The sequence below is a fragment of the Akebia trifoliata genome, chromosome 4 (genome assembly GCF_017979445.1).
Source record: "Akebia trifoliata isolate Shusen 1 chromosome 4, ASM1797944v1, whole genome shotgun sequence".
Taxonomy (NCBI): Eukaryota; Viridiplantae; Streptophyta; class Magnoliopsida; order Ranunculales; family Lardizabalaceae; genus Akebia; species Akebia trifoliata.
Window position 1 is genome coordinate 36587471 of NC_141378.1, and position 19061 is coordinate 36606531.

At 32.4% G+C, this 19061-nt stretch overlaps 1 protein-coding gene across 13 annotated transcripts; it reads left to right on the plus strand.

Moving 5' to 3' along the window:
* Positions 1-3659: 3659 nt before the first annotated feature.
* Positions 3660-9813, plus strand: LOC147404827 (putative methyltransferase PMT25). 13 transcript variants are annotated; one of them, XM_086440909.1, is made up of 12 exons: positions 3703-4152; positions 4843-4929; positions 5027-5156; positions 6930-7004; positions 7096-7178; positions 7381-7485; positions 7947-8033; positions 8401-8548; positions 8636-8746; positions 8841-8953; positions 9120-9250; positions 9525-9813. In XM_086440909.1, the coding sequence occupies exons 7-10, from the start codon at positions 7992-7994 to the stop codon at positions 8891-8893; spliced, it is 354 nt and encodes a 117-aa protein (XP_086297035.1). In that variant the 5' UTR covers positions 3703-4152; positions 4843-4929; positions 5027-5156; positions 6930-7004; positions 7096-7178; positions 7381-7485; positions 7947-7991; the 3' UTR covers positions 8894-8953; positions 9120-9250; positions 9525-9813. The 13 variants fall into 13 exon arrangements, with proteins under 13 accessions (XP_086297046.1, XP_086297044.1, XP_086297035.1 ...); XM_086440911.1 differs by having other exon boundaries at positions 5032-5156; XM_086440920.1 differs by lacking the exon at positions 7947-8033 and having other exon boundaries at positions 3660-4152; positions 5032-5156.
* The last annotated feature ends 9248 nt before the right edge of the window (positions 9814-19061 follow it).

Below are 19061 nucleotides of genomic sequence, written 5' to 3' on the forward strand. Positions count from 1 at the left end.
TAATACAATACAATGTGTAAAAATATTATACAAGATCGGTACATGCTTAGATTACAAGATGTATGTATAATCTTCATATCTCCATCTGCAATATAAAGATATAAGGACCATACAACCTAAAAAGAAATAAATAAATAAGAAGAAATATTATAATAATAATTTAATTAAACATATAAATTAAAAATATTTATATTTACCATAGAAGGAAGAAAAAAATACAATTCAATCCGATATGGTAAGACACTATGATGCGGATCACCAATATATGTCCTATTATGCTTCATCCATCTACACGCTCGAGGGAATGAAAAATCATCACTCATATGTATAGGCCTCCCTATTGGTAATTATTCGTGTGCCTATACTTGTAATAATAGTGTACATCCGATAAGTCTCAATGGTCGTTTCCCCTCGTTCCTTATAAATTTACTAAGAGAATAGTAAACAAATGCAAGAACGGCGGCACCCCAAGCACAACATGACGTAACAGATAAATTCTTAAATAAATAAAGTAGAATATTATAGACAGTATTACCCGAGGCATCTGGAAATAGTGTGGCTCCAAATAGTACCAATAGATATCCACAAGTATAATTATTTACCTAATATAAAGTAAAATATTAATAAATAATAAAAATTTATATATATATATATTAATTTAATATTTTTATAATAATAAAAAATTAAATTTTACCTCATTTATAGATATATTTTTATTTGACAATCTCCCAAATGTATCACGTAACCATGTAGGCTACTAGAACTGTAAGAAGAACTTCCATCAATAAGAAATTGCCTTCTAAGACACTCATAGATAAGATTGGCATACTCCTCTCTCGTTGTATGTTACACAACAATATGGTACCCATCGATCTTCACTCCCAAACAATGGAAAGTATCCTCTAATGTAATGACCATTTCTCGAAAAGTGAAACGTGTAAGTCTATGACCAAAATCTCTCAGCTAATGTATAGCAAAGACATGAATCATGATGTAGCCACTAGATACGCTAGTAATACTTAGAACCAGTACTAATAGAAAGGACCTCTCGTTGACCACTAATGTCCCAATCTCTAAAAAATTATGCATGATATCGCAATCGTAAATGGTAGTCATAATTAATCTGTATAGTTATAAAATTAATTATTAAATAATTATTTAATTGTAATATATCTGCATTATGAACTTTTAAATAAAAATTCTAACTTGTCACATCCATATATCATTCAATATATGACCCTGCCGATCGGTTAAAATAACATCTATAGTCGGACCTCTAAGAATACGACAATCATTAGTTACCATCTATTACAATAAATTTTTATATATAAGTACAATATTTAAATAGTTATTTTACTTATTAACTTTACTGGTTAATTATAACAACAACACGATCATGATTAAGATCGTGATCTTAATCAATGTGATCCTGATTATCCTACGATATGGATCACAATCACAATCTTGATCTTAATCAACGTGATCGTGATTGTGCTACGACGCGGATCATGATCATGATCGTGATCACTATCTTGATCTTGATCAAAATCATGATCACGATCTTCATCACGATTATGATCATGATTACGATCACGATCTTGATCATGATCATGATCAAGATCAATATCTTAAGATCTTAAGATCAAAATCCAGATCATAAGATCTTAAGATGAAGTTCAAGATCAAGATCTTGATGTAAGTACATGGAGGGAAAAGTGAATTTTTTTACCTTTGTTAGTAACCAAATCAATGAATGAATAAGAAGAAGAAAAATTGAAATGGTTATTGTCGGTGAAAAAAGAAGCAAATCGAGGGAAAGTGAAGGGAAAAGTGGTGAATGGAAAAGAGAGAAAATTCGGAGGAAAGAGAAAAGTTCGACCTTTAAAAGGTCGAAACTTTTAATTTTTTTTAAAAATATTCGAAGAGAAAAAAAATTTAGACGGAAGTGATGAGAGAGAAATTTTCGGCCTTTTAAGGGTCGAAAATCTAATTATTTTATTATTTAAAAAAATTTATTTTTTCGACCATTTACGGGTCGAAAAAGGTTCCTACTTATAATTTTAAAAAATTCTAATTTTTTTTACAAATTTTGTTTTTGTTTTTTTAATAATTTCTCCTTTTTTATTTAACATGGAATTGATTTACAAAGCAAACATTAGAGACATAAAGAATAGGGATTGGATTATATTAGATTGTTTAGTCTAACGTTGTAAGTTGCTACCACTCAATGGGTGGGCTGATCCATTTCACTCATCCCATCATGTGACATAAAAGATCACTTATGGATTGTTTTTCACTTCACAAAAGAAACAAATATTCCATTATCAAATTGCTAAAATCTTTATAAGTTATCTATAGAAGAGAAAAGAAGAGAAGAGAATTGGTTCATCCATTACACTTTCCATTGTCGTTGTAGTCATTAGAAAAATAAGGTGGTGTAGAATGGAAGAAATTGAAGAGAAACTTCGAGAAATGGATACCCAAAAGGAGGTGGAGCATTCGATTTACAAGGTACTAGAGAAGAATGTGGATATTCGTATTTTTAACACTTTTGAGCAAATGTTATCTTTTTATTTATTCAATTAAGGGACCATGGTTTAGTACTCATTGATATTAAGAAATAAAGAATAAGAGCATGAAGAATTAAAAGGGAGCGTTCAAGGGACATAAGTAAAAACATATGTAAAAATAATTATTTTTCAAAATATGGGTTAGGACTTTCGGATTGAGATGATTTTTTGTGAGGATGATCTCTATGATGAGAAGACCATCCTCACAAAAGTTCAACCCAATTTGAACCTTCTAAACCCATCAATAGTGATTTATAATGTGGACCGTCAAATTTTTACTAATAATTTGTAAATCACTTTTAATGGATTTAGAAGTTTCAAATTGAGCTGATTTTTGGTGAACACCCCCATATATATATACATATATATAACACGACAAGTGGATGACACATTATACATGTAGCAATTGTATTCTCGGATGAAATCAACTACCACGTGATACAGAGTCACCAGCATTAATCAATGAGTTAATTGGGTGTGAACGGTCTTAATTTAAGATTTTAAAAATGATTTTAACTGGCGAATTGACATTAAGAAAAATCTACGAATCAGATTCAAGTTCGATAGTTTAGTTGTAGTGACTCGATTGTGGCTCCTCAACTCACCCGTCTACACAATTACCTATTAAACATCACTCGATTTTTTTGGTGTTTACAGATTATTTGTATAGTACGTCTTGTCAAATTCAAATGAATCATAGTTACTTGATACATCAACGGTTCGAGAATTTGAGGCTTATGCTTCAGCGTTGTCTTACATTTTCGCTTATTAAAATGAGTCGGGGACTTGTGATTTAATTGAATTAGGTTTGATTGAGTGTTTGCAAGTGTGATTTGAAAATTAGTAAGGTATAGCGAGACGACTCATGATCATTCAAATAATTCCTATCCTTTTTGCAATCATATAATCACTGGGCCAACTTAATTACAACTTAAACAAAACTTGATTTTTTAACTATGCAATCATCGAGTTAGTCCAAAAATTATCTACAAATTTATGATTTTATGAATGTCGGTCCATCCAATCAACCCAACTACTAATCAAAAAGTGAGATTTTTACAAATATTGAGTCATCTATATGATCCAACAATCAAAAAACAAAACTGATTTTTGGAAGAAAAAAAAAATGAATTATCAAGTTAGAACTAGACTCGCTAAATATTTCAAATAGAATGTGATTCACTACGTGAAAAACACAAAATTTGACAAAAAAATTTGTTAGGCATAGCCCGACGAATTTTAGAACTCAAATTCCGCGGTCACTAGACCACGAATTTCATGGTTTTTCTCCCATTAAATCCATTCTGCTGCGATTGCAACTCTCACTTCTGCAATTGCGAGTTTGCGACTCTCTCTCTCTCTCTCTCTCTCTCACTTTGTGTGTCGCTCTCGATCGATCTTTCTCGATCTCATCTCTCCGTCTCCCTTGATCTCATCTCACCCTCGATCTCTCTCTGTATCTAATCACTCTTTCTCTCTCTATCTCTGATTTGTCGAAGTAATCTCTCGATCTCTCAACAACGGAACAATGGAGCGAGGAAGAAGCCATTAACATCTTGAAGTTTCTCTGTTGATTTTTAAGGTGAGTCTATTTCTCTTCTCTCTCTCTCTCTCTTGTTGGTAGATCCATAACCCTATTCAAATTGTTGAAGATGAAATCTAGGGTTTCCAATTTCACAAATTATATTAGTTTTGATTTTTTATTTTCCAAATGTGTTTATTTTGCTTCATGAAGAAAAATCTAAAAATAGATAAACATTTGATTATAGATCCCAATGATTTTATAGATCTGAGTTTTGATATTGTTAGGACTTTTGTTCTTCCATTAATCTACTAAAGATTGAAGTAGTTTGTTTCCAGTTTTTCTTAATGAGATCGAGGAGAACTATCTTATTTATAATTAGATTAAAATATCTCAACTTGATTACGATGATTTGTTTCTTTGAAGAGTAAGTATTGGGTTCTAGTTACCATTTTTACTTTTATTTTTTAAGCTTTGTGGTTTGTTTTGGTAACTATATTTCTTTGAAGAGTAAGGCAATTCAATGTTTCTGGTTGGCTTGAAATAGCTCACTATGAAATTAGAAAGTCTAAGGCCTGGGCACATGGACTAGATGTATGAAATTTTTATTTGAAAAATTGAATTCCATGATGTTAAGTTCAAATATATTTGTTAATAGGTCTTGTAACCTTATTTGAAAATGAGGAGTTTGTGACTATTATGTCATTGTTTGGGTCTTGTGCTGATGAAATGACTATATTAATCATTCAGATGGATTATATGAACACCTCACATCTAAATTTTATTGGTGGAAGCAAAGCTACGGAGGTTGTGATGCAGCAATTGAGATCTTCAAAGGTATTTGCAACTATTTCATTGAAACCAAAGGTGTAACGGTAATTGTAACTATTAAAATGGTTTAGTGTAGTCACATTTGAATAACATTATATTTCAGAACAGGATTTTGTAACCTCAGCCATTGAAAGCATGGTGTGGATATTGAAAAGCTGACCACATCTAAAAGGGTCAAAAATCTCGAGTAAATCTTGTCAAGTCTATTGCAAATGGAGTTATGTTTGACAAAGGTATATTTTTCATCCTATTATTGTCTATCTTCTCTGATTCTGTATTTTGTTTAATATTTGGGTTTCTACTTATGGAGAGAGTGGAGAAAAATCTCTAGCTTGGTTGCATATGTTCAACAATTAGTTGGCTACTTTTTTTGTTATAATGGCAATTCAATTTTCTATTTACGATGAGTTTTGGTTGAACATATATCTTAAAAGTTCCAAGTACCTCCTTCAACCATTGGAATCATTGCAATTTCTCATGGTTGCCCTGGACTGGCAGTATGAGCCTGCGGCCTGGTGGGTCTTGAACCTACATAGGTAAGTTCTTTTTGTTTTTAGTGTCCGGTCTTTGACTCTAGTTTGCTTGGTCTTCTGACTTTCATAATTGATTTGGTAAGGAAGTTTAATTAGTTAAGATTCTTTTAAGTCGTAGAAATCCTCAAAGATTGGTAGGTGTTGATGAGCTCTGATTGAAGAACATTTCAAGAAAATGTAGAAACTAGTCAGAGAGAACCTGGATTGTTGGCCTGTTATATGAAGGTAGGTCTTGATGAAGATGGTTTCATTAATTTTTGTGCAATACACCTGTTTACTGATTTCACTAGATCCAATTATTTTTTTTTACTGCACCGGTTTTCATTTCTTCTTCTCCTCTGAAGTAGTTCTTTGATTTGTGTTTCTACTCAAAAGGGACTATTTATGAGAGTGCTCAAAGAAGAAATTGAAGATTGGCTCACATTGGATTGCCATCAGAGTAGAGCTACTCTTTTTCATTTGTTTTGCAGCCCCTTTCATGGCATGCCTATATCTTTATTTGGTATTTTCATTGCATGATGTATTACAAAGAAAAAGTTTGTCTGACAATATAATTTCTCTTAGTGAAATACCACGAAAATTGCAAGTTGATCTGTTATTCCATTGTGTTTGAGTTATGTTGACATAATAAGCAACCAAAAGGTGCATAGTTGAAGTTATGCAACTCAAAGCTCTGTGATTGATTCAAATTGTTGAATTAGAAGAAGGTTCATTCTATGAGCCTATTAAAATGTGACTCTATTGTGGTAAGTAGAAACTGACTTAACATTGTTAAGAGAATTTGTTCTTATTGACCATGGCTTAAAATATTTTTCAGATAAACTATATGTTGTGAACCTCGCAAAGTTTTGGTTGAACTATATGTTGAACAAATCTTTGTTCCTTCATTCAATTATTTCTAAAGGCATATCTTTTATATATTCAATTGTGTTCATCTCTGCTCTCATTTTGGTCTCCTCTCACTCTTTAAGAACCTTTCAACTCATACGTTCCTTCAACAAATGTTTTAACACTAGTAAAAAAATAAATAAGAGAAATCCATGCTATCAATGTGGGTATAAAAGTTTAGATCTCAAAGCGATTTTTCTAATCTTCAATTGCTTCCTTAGTCACTCTATACACATCTTCTCCAGCATGTGTTTTTGTTCAACTTTTTTTTGATAGACAAGTTGGTTTCTAGGGCCTTTGCATATTGGTTGATATTCAACAGTACAAAAAAGAAGATGCTTCTAAAAAACTATCATTATATCCATGTAAATCGACACTCTTGCATTTGTTTCTACTTTTATGTACATGGATGCATGCACATATTTATTCAGGTCTAATGTATATGCTAATATTGGATGAATCTGTATGCTTTTGTTTGCATTATTTGTGTTGTATTTAGTTAATCTAATTATCTAACCGAAAAACAATTTAGTGAGATGAATTGGACTGACTGAACTTTTGCATTTATTTCTTTTGTCAATGCAGTTAAATATGAAGCTTGTCTTGAAAATGGAACTTTGGTTTCAAAATCTGAAGGAGTGGAGTTCACAGTCAGAGATGGTTTGTTTTTAATACCCAATCTCTCGCCTAATACAAGTTCTCTAATTGTTTGTATAAACAATTCCAATTGAGAGTGTTTTGTTTCATCCAGGACATTTCTGCCCCCGCACTGTCAAAAGCTGTAAAAACGATGAAAAGAGGGAGAAAAAGTCATCCTAATGATGAAGCCACAATGTAGGTTTATTTTCCATGGTTGGTTTGCTTAATTTGGTCGAGGATGGTAAGGAATATAAATATAAACTTTTTGTATTTTACCCATTTAGGAGAAAGAGCATGAATTGCCAACAGCAGGCATGCCAATTCACTGAACTACATAAGTGTTTTTTAAATGAACGATTAATAAAAAATTCCCTTTAAAAATATGTGTGGATTGCAGCTTTATTCAGATGGGGTGTGGCATTGCAGCAACGATCTCGCCTGCGGCCAAGCAATAGTAAGGTGAAGGTGAAGCTGCTCAATCCAGCATGTATGTCAACAGCAGGTATGTCAATTCACTTAACTATATAAGTAATCTCTAATGCATGAGGAATTGTCACTTTAATTCTTAGAAAGAACATAATTGCTCTAGATGGTTTGAGTGCGTACAATTACACAAATAAGAAATTTCACTATTTCAACTGCTTTATTGACAGAATTTTGAGAAGTACTTATTAGAGTAGAATTTGAGAAGCAAATATAAACCATGAAATCTCCTAGTTTTATGTGTTACTTTTAATGCTCTACTGGACATTCTATTAAATTAAATTCTGAAAAGAGAAATGTGTGAACATTAGTTGCCATAGTTAGTCTGTTCTTCCTAAGTCCTAATTATAATATGATGTTTAAACATTGATCAACATTGCTTGCAATTCTGGTGCTCTTCTACATTTTTTTCGTGCAAACATCTATAGTTATGTTAAGAAGATTGACTTAACTATTTGTGTTTGTTTTTCACACTTATAGAATTTCACATAAGGTGCAATTTATTCTTGGATTTGGTCAAATAAAATGACAGTATCTGAAGTTTCATCTTTATCAATTTATTCAATGGTATGCTTGTACTTCTATTCTGGTTCAAAAGTTTTTTGAGATTATATTTTTCTTTTTGATAGTATAAGATTCATTAAACCAAAGCAGAGAGAGAAATGAGGTCAAGGATACCTTAAATGCCAAAGATCTTTACTTGCTTTACTTGCAACCTCCCTAGATAATGCTGTGAATGGGCCAGGGTTTGGCCCAGTCGACCCATTGTGGACAGGATTTGCGTAGTGTTATTAAGCCTTATTGGGCTGGGTTATCTAGGTTCAACAATATAATAATTATAATTATTTGTAGTACTAGATGTTGGATGTGGTGTGGCCAGTTTGGAGGATTTCTTTTTGATAAAGATGTGCTTACAATGTCATTTGCTCTCAAGGATGAACATGAAGCCCAAGTGCAGTTCGCACTTGAAAGGGGCATACCGGGTATATCAGCAGTGATGGAGACCAAGAGATTACCCTTCCCTGGTAGGGTGTTTGATGTTGTCCACTGTGCACGCTGTAGGGTGCCTTGGCACGTTGAAGGTATTTTCAATCTTACAATTGCAATTTGATTCTTTGTTTTAATAACATATTTTGTTATAGGAGCTCATTGTGATTTAAAATATACAGGTGGTAAACTTCTCTTAGAGTTGAACCGCGTGTTGCGACCTGGTGGTCACTTTGTGTGGTTAGCTACTCCAATTTACAGGAAAGGCAAAGAGGATTCTATGATCTGGAAAGGTAGATACATCCTTACCTAGTCACTTTGTGTTTAAGAGAGGGATTTCTTTGGGTAAATATCTAACAATGTTTCTTCTCATGAAATCTATTGTAGAAATGGCCGAACTAACAAACATTGGAAATGAGTTGTTGGCAAGTCGTATCTGAGTGGGATGGGAATCGACTGGTCTACAATGAGGAATGTCATGGACATGAAATCTATGGAGGGTAAGCAAAATGAATTGTAGCTCTATCTAAATAGTCTGAGATTATCGTTATTGTCAGTGATTTTGCATATCTTATTGATCTTGTGTGCGCTTTAGGCTTCATTGGAAATCTCTTTATTTATCTCAACAATTATTTTGCATATCTTATTGATCTGTACAAAGTTCAGATCCATTGCTACGAGAATGCCAAACTAATGAAGTTATTCCCTGAAATTGTGAGATCTCTCTACGGCCAGGATGTGCTTGCAGAAGATACCATTCTCCTTTGGTTCCGTAAAGGAACAAACCCGAAGGGAAGGTATGCAAGTTGGCTATTAAAATAGTACAAAATCTGTGTTTATCTAAAATCAGCTTAAACGTATCAACTTTAGGTAATTTTGAGTCTACCATTGTGTTCGAGAATTTCACTTTCTATGTACCCCCTCCCCACCGATGTAATAGTAATCTAATTAACCCGGTTGCCTATCATGCTTCCCGTTCTCGTTCTTTTTTTTTTTTTTTTCCTTCTTTTAGTATGTAGTTATAGTTCTTCCCCTTTGAATGGTTTTTACTTATCGATGGATGCAATATAGGGAAAATGATTAATGAAATGCTGCGTGCAAGAGGATGTGCTGGAAAGGACGAAAAAGGCCAAGGAAAAAGCGGCACGTGAAGCACAAGAGTTCATTCCCCAATCTACAACGATAACAACACCGACCTCCACCAAAGATGTTTCCGATCCAGTAATTTCAATATCATTTGGTCTTATTTAGTTTAATTATTGTCAGTTATTTGTAGCTTCGACAGAATTTTCGATCTTAACAAAGAGGTTTACATGTATATTAATTTTGGGTTATTTAATTTAATTTGGAGCTTGTTTTATGATTTTTCTTTTGTTTTTTCTTTTTATGATTTTTTTTTTATATTATTTCGTTCATTGTGATTGGTGAATTAGAGGACCGTGCTATTGTTTGTTAAACCTCCAAATTTGACGGTCATACTTTATGGATTTTTTTTTATTTTTTTTTAAAGTTCATTATCTAATAATTTGATAGTCCAGGGCCGTCAAAAAAAAAATTCTACAAGAGAATATTTGACGGGCATATTTGACAGGAGGGTCCGTCAAATTTCTCAAAATTTGACGGGCTAAGACCGTCAAATATGGGCCTTTTTCACATAGTGATTGTTCGGTGCAAATTATCAATAAATATAAAGAACAAAATAAATAAAAACCTTGGGAAACAAGGGGTCGATCTACATAGACAACGTTGATCTACAATTTCGGACTTAAAATTATCATAATTTAAAGTATAAAAGAAAATTAAAATAAAACTAATTTAAGATGAACAAGAGCAGAAATCACAATGTAAAGAATTATATCAGTCAAATCCACCAAAATAATTCATCTAATTTATTTATTTGTTTATTTATTATCTCGATCCAATCAACAAAGATAATGTTATTAGATTGAAAGATGACATCTATTAATCCAAATATTGAATCTAAATTTTGTGATAATATTTAATAAGACGAAATCAAAAGAGTAAATATTAAATCTCTAACAAAACATAATTTAACTTGAACTTATCTAAGATTAAACTATCAAAATCATGAGAATAAATATTGTTTCTAATTATCACTATTTAACAAAGTGGTATCACAATAGAGAATTGAAATATGATTAAAATTATTTAAGATGATCTTGCTTAGGATTCACCGACCTTTCTAATGGAGGTCTAGCCACAGATCATTAGAAGAATAATAAAAGTAAATAAAAATTAAACAAAGAAAAAATTGAAAAGAAAGTGATGCTCATTTTATTAATCTTGACCTGAAATTAGCAAAGAACTCATTCTATTTACAAAACTTGAACATAAAGTAAACTATAAACTATAAACTATAAAAATAATAAAGAACTAGAGAAGATAAGAGATAGTAAGAGAAGATGATCAAAACTATTTTCTGATCTCTTCTTTATAGAAACCATATTAGGATTTCTTTACGATTCAGAACACTTTCGTGTTTTAAAAGGACTCTAAACCTTAGCTTGCTACGTCACAAATCATGTCGCCTCAAAATAGCACGAATCTCGAGAAAAAATTTGGCAACATCACCACACCGCCCAAGGTGTTCACTGCGTCGCTGCTCTTATGGGCTTGTTGACTGTAATTCTCAGTCCATGGTATTTTCTTGGGTCTTGAATCGTAATGTACTCATCTAATTGTCTTGATTCATCCTTTTGAATCTTGTGACGTTAACTTATCATAAATAAATAATCGAAATTAATCCAAAAACTCACAATTTATTTAAGAACTATAATAAGCATGGACTATCAATGTATTATGTCTATTTAAGGGATTTTATGTACTATTAAACCTTAAAATCTTTATAACTAGAGCCCTAGAACAACTTTCTACACCCTAATCAATGATCTTGCAAATATATCATCACTAAACCAACCCACCAATAACATAATATAAAATAAATAAAAAATCAAATTCTATGAAATTGTCCCATCAATTTTTAGAACAATCTAATAATCATGATGTTTTGTAATCTGAGTCCATGTGTAGTTCCAACCTTACTTACACCAAAGAAAGATGGATCGTGGATGATGTGCATTGATAGCAAGGCTATAAAAAAAACAATGAAATATCGATTCTTGATGCCATGCTTAGATGACATGATAGGCATGTTATCAAGAACATTTATTTTTTCTAAGATTGATCTTCAGAGTAGTTATCATCAAATCAGAATTCAATTAGGTGATGAATGGAAAACCGTGTTCAAGACTCATGAAGGTTTATTCGAATGGTTAATGATGTTGTTTGCCCTCACCAATGCACCAAGCACGTTCATGCTCATGATGAATCACATGTTGTGACCATTCATCGGCAAGTTTGTTGTGATGTATTTTGACGATATCCAAAATCCAGAAGATCACCAAAATCATTTGAAGCTTCCATCAACTTCGGACTTGTCACATTTTATAGGTATTTCATTAAAAGTTTCAATTCCTTGGTGGCACCTATAACACATTTCATGAAGAAAGGAACATTAGTTTAGATGATAACATGTATGATTGAGTTAAATAAGGGAAATAGGGAGAGAGACGTGTGAGTAGGGGTGGATGAGAGAGTGGGACTTGGTTCGTGTGAATACACAACATTCATGACCTATAATGATGGATATATCCGTTGCTACGATGCCATTTTCCGTCGTTACAAAATAAATTGTGGCGGATAGTATCTTCCATCGCAACAAGTATTAACTATAGTAGCGGATGTAGAATCAGTCACATTATGTAATTTTAAAAAGAAGAAATAATACTTATTGCGGCAGACATTTTCACTGCTATAGATTTTTTTTATTTAAAAAAAAATTAAATCAAATGTTTTTGTAGCGGCAGATTATTTATCCGTCTCTAAAGATAAATGTTTTTTTTAAAATATAAATAGAACCTGTACAATTGAGAAACATATATTAGAATGAGCAAATTACAACCATTGGATCTAATAATTGAACAAAGATATTTATCATGCTAAAAGATTTGTGAAATCAACATCTTTTTCCACATAGAGTACAACCTTACAATTATATAACGAAATACTTCAATAGCTTTTTCAATCGCTTGCTTCGATTAGCTTGTGATAGGAGTTGGAATACAAAATCAAATGCCTCAGATGAACCCAATATGAAAGAAATAGTAAATCTTTCAAAGGAGAGGAGAAGTGTGGCATGAGAATCGACACTCAACATGAAAGAAATAGTAGATCTTAGAAAATTTGCCTCTAGGAAATTAATGTGTATATGGGAATAAATCACAAAGTCAAAGTTCTAGGGATCAGTGAGTTTGCTCTGCATCTTTCTCAGGGTAGGATTATGATACTAAAGGATACTCTTTATGCTCTTGACATGAGAAGGAATCTGATCACAGTTCAAAGGCTTAACCGGGCAAATTATTTTACTATTTTTGGGGGAGATAAAGGGGCAATGAAGCGTGGATGGTTCTCTTTGTCAATGGGTTGTTTAAGATTAACACAAAATTGTAGTGCTTTAAGCCTCATGCCTTATGGACCCGATCTGCTTAGATTTTAGGATTTGTGATGTTGTTGGCCTAGCTCGCATGCCATACCAAGTGTCCATGGGAACTAACATACATGTGCCCCTCCTCAAATAAACGCTCTTCATTGTGATAACATAACACAAGGAGTCAATGGGGAGTATTAAGGCCTCAATGGCCACAAAATTCCAACACTCCTTTAGTTCATCTTCTAATTTACTTATTGATTAATAGGCCATGGAAAACATCAGAGTCCATAATCATTTGAATCCTTTGAAAGGAAGATGATTCAAAGGAAGAATAAAACAAAAATTAAGGATTAAAAATATCTTGAAATCCACTAAACTCTGTTGGGCTCGAATGGCCAAAGTCTTGAAGGGGATGATGGATTTTCAAGTCTAGTATGACCCAACAGACAAGATGTTCGTATTCGATGTGAGGCGTAGAAAGCTCTAGAACAAATTTTGTGGGTTGGGATTCTTCATTGTTCTTCAAATTTCATCGCTGCACGAAGGAGACCTTGGATGAAATATAGTGTTCGCCACGATAATATCATCACCTCAATTTTTATTTTATTTTTGAAAATTATCGTCTGAACATAAAAGATGCAGCTCATTAAATTAGTGAACAAATTATACATGGGATTCTCAGTGAAATCCTTATCAACTGCCCTTAAAAAGGAGACGAAAAGAGGATGCCCATTCATAATATAAGATGCCTTTTGTTTACACTTTGCCTCAACCCCTAAAACTTTGTTAACATAAAGTCTTTGTTGCAAAATTTCTTGAGGTCTTGCAAGAAATTTTTATCTTTGACAAAGTTACACATAATTTTTAAAGGCAAACATTTACAATCAATAGAAAACAACCAAATATTGAAATTTTCTTCTGCAGTAATTTGCAAAGCAAGCAAGCACTGGTTACCAGAAAATATTTGTTTTACATTGATTTGTTACTTTTTGTGGGCAAACAAAAAGGGCCCATTGCACGTTTAAGATACTTTTGCAATGATGTTTTTTGGACTGCAAAATTTATGGAGATGCCCAAAATTTGTGGCAATTTCTAGTCCACGAAGAGCCATTGTTTCCTGCATAAAATATATGCTGATTTCAAAAAAAAAAGTCCACATTTATTGTTGGGGGGTTGGGTGTAAACCTAATATTACCAATTTGGTAGGTTTTTTTTATTTTAATAACTAGTCAAATAATAAAATACCAAGTACCCAATTTATAGAAAGTGTAATGATTTTGTGATGCCCCATCTGACACACGCTCTCATCACAGAATCGTAGATCAATTGCCTTGAGAGACTTTCTCAAATTGCCTCGAGTATTCATCTAGTGAAGACTTTCTCAACAAAATCCAAGGTGTCTTTTTTTTTTCTCGAGGCTTATAATATGACACTTCCTTCTATGCACGCCCCAATCATAGAATCGTCGATTGATTGTCTTGAGAGATACATAATTATAAATCTTTTCCTTGTGAATCCAGAGGTAATTGATCTGTGGTTCTGTAATTGAAGCATGCATAGAGGGGAGCGTCATATTATAAGCCTCGAGAAAAAAAAACACTTTGAATTTTGATGAGAAAGTCTTCACTCGATGAATACTCAATTGACATAGAATCATAGATATTTTTTTTTTAGGGATACAAAATTGTACATCTGTTATGCGGATGTGCTTTGTGTATCATGAGAAAAAGATTTATGAATCCATGTCCATACCATGTCAGCCGAGTGAAGATTTTGTTAAAAAAATCATTGTTGTTGGTGTTAATATCTTCAATAATGAGGACCACCATTACCATTGTCAGTCATATTGGCCGCCCAACTTAATTATCTAGACTTTTAGCAGGATTGTCAAAAACCAAAGTAGTCTATTATCCTGACGTCATACTTCGACATTCACACCAAACGAATAGCTTTTAACCACAGAATGGTCTGATCATAAGGGACCTTATCACCTTTCAAGTCCTTATCAAACGCTATTCTTTCTTATATTATAAAATATCTTCCTCCCTCCCACGAGAAGCTCCTTGCTTGTTCTGTTGTGAATAATTAATTTTCTAAGGGGAGAGAAATGACGTGTTGATCATAAATTCCTAATTCTCTATATGAATCTAACGCCTAAAATAAAATCAATTTATGCCTTAGTTGCAACTGTGAGATTTCAATTTTTTTTTTTTTTTTTTTTTTGATAAAATATAAAATCAATCAATCAAGCTGAAAGCTGAAAGGTATTTGTAACGAACACTTTGGGATTTTCTATTTTCAATTATTATGACATTTTATCATCCCTACAGCATTAAAGAACAAAACTTACTCGACTTTTACGGCGGCGACATATGACAAGCTGTGTATGTGTGGCGTTTAAAGTTACCACCAAATTCTCTCTTCCTTGTGTGGATCCCACGAAAAGGAGATATTATCTAATGATGTGTAATGACTGAAAAGTCCCCGCCAATAGTACCAACAACGGTCTTTATGATTGCACACCAAAAATTGCGCCCGATAATTATTTTTGGAATAAATACATTTTTTTAATGACAAGGATATTTGGACCTCTAGGCCTCGGTTTGCAAGTGGGATACAATTGATCTCTTAGAATACCATACCTCGCTCGAATTCCCGTAATAGCCCACAAACCAAATTTACCAATTAAGTTGGGACTAATCTCGTGAGTGACAAATGAGGGGACTTGAACTCAAAATCTCTTCATTTTTAAGTGTATGATTACGCATTTTCCTTAGAATTCAATTTTTTTCTAATTAGTGATTGTATAAAAATTCATTTTTCATGGATTTTTAACTCCATGAGAAAATGGTTAGGGTGAATAAATCATTTTATGGTACTTAATTACATTTGGAGAAAAAAAATCAGAAGAGGGAAAGAAGAAGAATTAGAGAAATAGAGAAAGAAAGAGGGTGAAGCCTATGGGAGGAGATAAACTAGGGAGAATAATAATAATAATAAGGGTGGAGATGAGTGGGAGTTTTGGTAGAGAGAGAGGAGGATGGTGGTAGATGACGGAGTGATAGTGACGAGGTGATGGTGGTTGTTAGAGGAGGAGTAGGTTAGGATTTTGATTTGTAGGTGGATTTCATCTTTTCCATAAGTATAGGGGGGAAAAAATGAAATCCAATATTTCTTGAATTTTTGGATGAGGGTGAAAATTCATTTTCTTTGAAAAATGTCATTTTAACACATTTACCATGAAAATGATTTTCAAATAATTTTCATGCATAATTAGGATTGTAACGTTGCAACCCTATGCCCAATCAAACACACCCCTAATTCGAATTTTCATGCTTTCGCATCCCACCTCTAGGAAAATTATTTTTCCAATTCATGATGTTTCTACCTTATGATTAATTTCCATTCTCAAAATTAAAACATGAAAGGCGAAAGCTCTATTAAATTTGGATATCAATTGACTTAAGTCATGTTGACAATTTGTGAGTTGACATAGTAATATATATTTACTAGAATTTGACCATGCCTATGACTTGATCTTCCTTTTTGGGGTTGAGAGGGCAAAAGAGAAATGTCAATAAAATTATAGGGGTATTATTGAAAAAGTGCAGAAAGGTAAAGGTAATAAAGTTAAAAGTAGGGGTGCTACTTGTTCGGTTTGACGTCAAATTGGAATCAAATAGACATAGGTTGGTTCTACTAAATAAGAACTATAATCGAACCAAATTCCATTGGAACTGAACCAAATGGGTTGCCAATATTCTTTAAATTATAACATTTTTGAATGAAAAAATAAACATATAATAAAAATGAAATTTCATACAATAAATTATTAATATATCCGTATAAAGTCATTAGTTTTTCCATGAAAGATCATTACTCTATATCCTAATAGTTAAAATAATTCATACTAATTATTATATACATATATATAGATATTTATTTATTGCATAAGGGTTCGGTTCTCGGTTTGATTTAGTTCTATACAAGCTTGATTTGAGAACTGAACCAAATTGATCGGTTTTTCATTTTCATAACCTAGAACCAATCGCAAGTTGTTCTAAACCAAACCAAACCACCCCAAAGCTATCGATTTGGTTCGGTTCTCGGTTTGAACTGGACCAAGTTGCACCCCTAATTAAAAGTGTATTTTGAAAAAGGGAAGATAATAAAGTTGAAGATGTATTCTTGAAAAGGGTAAAGAGAAAAGGGCATGAAGTTAAAATTATTCCACAAGATGCATGTGAGATTGTATATGAACCACTATTAATGGGGGATACAGATTGAGGGAAGACAACGGTTGTGTTATATTATATAGATTGTTCACCAGAAAACTGTTACGTATAAATAAATAAAAAAATCGATTGAGGTTTTGACTCAACAGTGATGTAATTTGAGTTGACTCAACTGAGTCAAATATAAATGTATTAAATTTAAAAAAAGCTTTAATAGTTTAAATATGTTTAAAATAAATAACATATATATTGTTTATTCTTCACAAAAACATAATATAAAGTCCAATAACTTGGGCCAGTTTCAAAGTTGACCGATCAAAGATGGTTTCATCAAGTTTTGTGATAAATGGCCTCAAAATTATTCAATTAAGTCAAGTGGACCCAGCCTAGTTTTGAATCAACTCAACCAATTTTAAAACTATTATGGAAACCAATTTCCTTTTTTGATCATTTTCGTAGCAATGATCCAACGGTGGAAATAATCATTCGTCCATTACCATTTTTATTGGAACTCACAATCACTCATAAAACAAATTCCTTGCGATCATACCTATCCTAAGACTATGAACACTTTTTTATATGTTAGTTTTCAAGTACATTTTAGATGACAATGCACATTACTAGTTTAATTAATCCACGGTTGAGGTTTTCCATTGAACACGATCCTTGTTGACCAATACCACAATGCCTAGCGTGGGTATTTTGTAAACTCCGGATGCCCTCAACGTACACATCTTCATGTGATTGGTTGATCTGGGATTTTATGAAATATTTGATTGATTGACTTTCCATGAACAATTTTTTTTTTCACCTCAACCCACCAGTGTTTTTGGATACTAATTGACATCGAATTGGATATAGGTCTAATTATATAAAATTGAAATTATTAGACACCACCACGGGTGAGTGGATTTACCGTGGGGCACTTGCCATAATAAGAATTTTCAAAGTACATGTATTATTGAGTTATTGTGACAGATTTTTATGGTAGATAAAAAATTTGCCACTATCACTCACAAAAAAAAAAAAAAAAAAAAATTCACTTTTAATTATTCCCACAACTATTGTTTTTTTACCCTTAATTGTCCCCCACAAAAAAATTTTCTAAAAAATTTTAATTTAGTAATTTAAGTTTTAAAAAATAAAAAAACAAAAATTGACCGTTTTAAGTCATCAACAAAAAACTCTCAACCAATGCTGTATTTTGTTGGGGATAAGCCTAAAATGATGAATATCTTAGGGGTGTACTATTAAATTAGAGATAAATTTTTTTAGTTAACAACTAGTTGCACACCACCCATAAATTACCCTCTACACTTCAATTGTATTATTGCAATCCATAAATAAAAATAAAAGGTTTATTCTTTTTTTCCTTATTCTTCTTCAATCACGCACACAAAAATTATTGCTTGTTCATAATTTTTTGCAAAAAGGATGATCAATTTTACCAGGTTCTCCAAGGAATCAAGACATTCTTTCATTAAAGAAGACTATCTTAAATAGATTAATCAACAATTTAAATACCTTAAAACAAAGAGAACGCAAGTAGAACCACCTCAAAGATGACCGAGTAGATTATCCTAATAATGAAATGCAACTTGTAGGTTAAGAGGGATTATAAAAAAAGAATAATGCTAGAGTGACTTCAAGATTGTACCTCACATCGCACATCCTGATGTGAAAGTGTATGGGGGAACCATAGTTTCTTTTCATCGAGATACGAGTGAAAAAGCATCTATAATTGCTATCCACTTTCATGTCAAGATTTGCTATATGAGGTACAAGTTTGAGGTTACTCCAACATGATTCTTATAAAAAAAATAAAACAAAAAACAAAAAGAGTATATTTTAATATTGAGATGC

Coding starts and splice junctions, on each gene's coding strand:
- LOC147404827 (XM_086440909.1), top strand. CDS start 7,992: ATGACAGTATCTGAAGTTTCATCTTTATCAATTTATTCAATG. Junction 8,034..8,400: donor CTTTATCAATTTATTCAATG/GTATGCTTGTAC, acceptor TTTGCTCTCAAG/GATGAACATGAAGCCCAAGT. Junction 8,549..8,635: donor GGTGCCTTGGCACGTTGAAG/GTATTTTCAATC, acceptor TAAAATATACAG/GTGGTAAACTTCTCTTAGAG.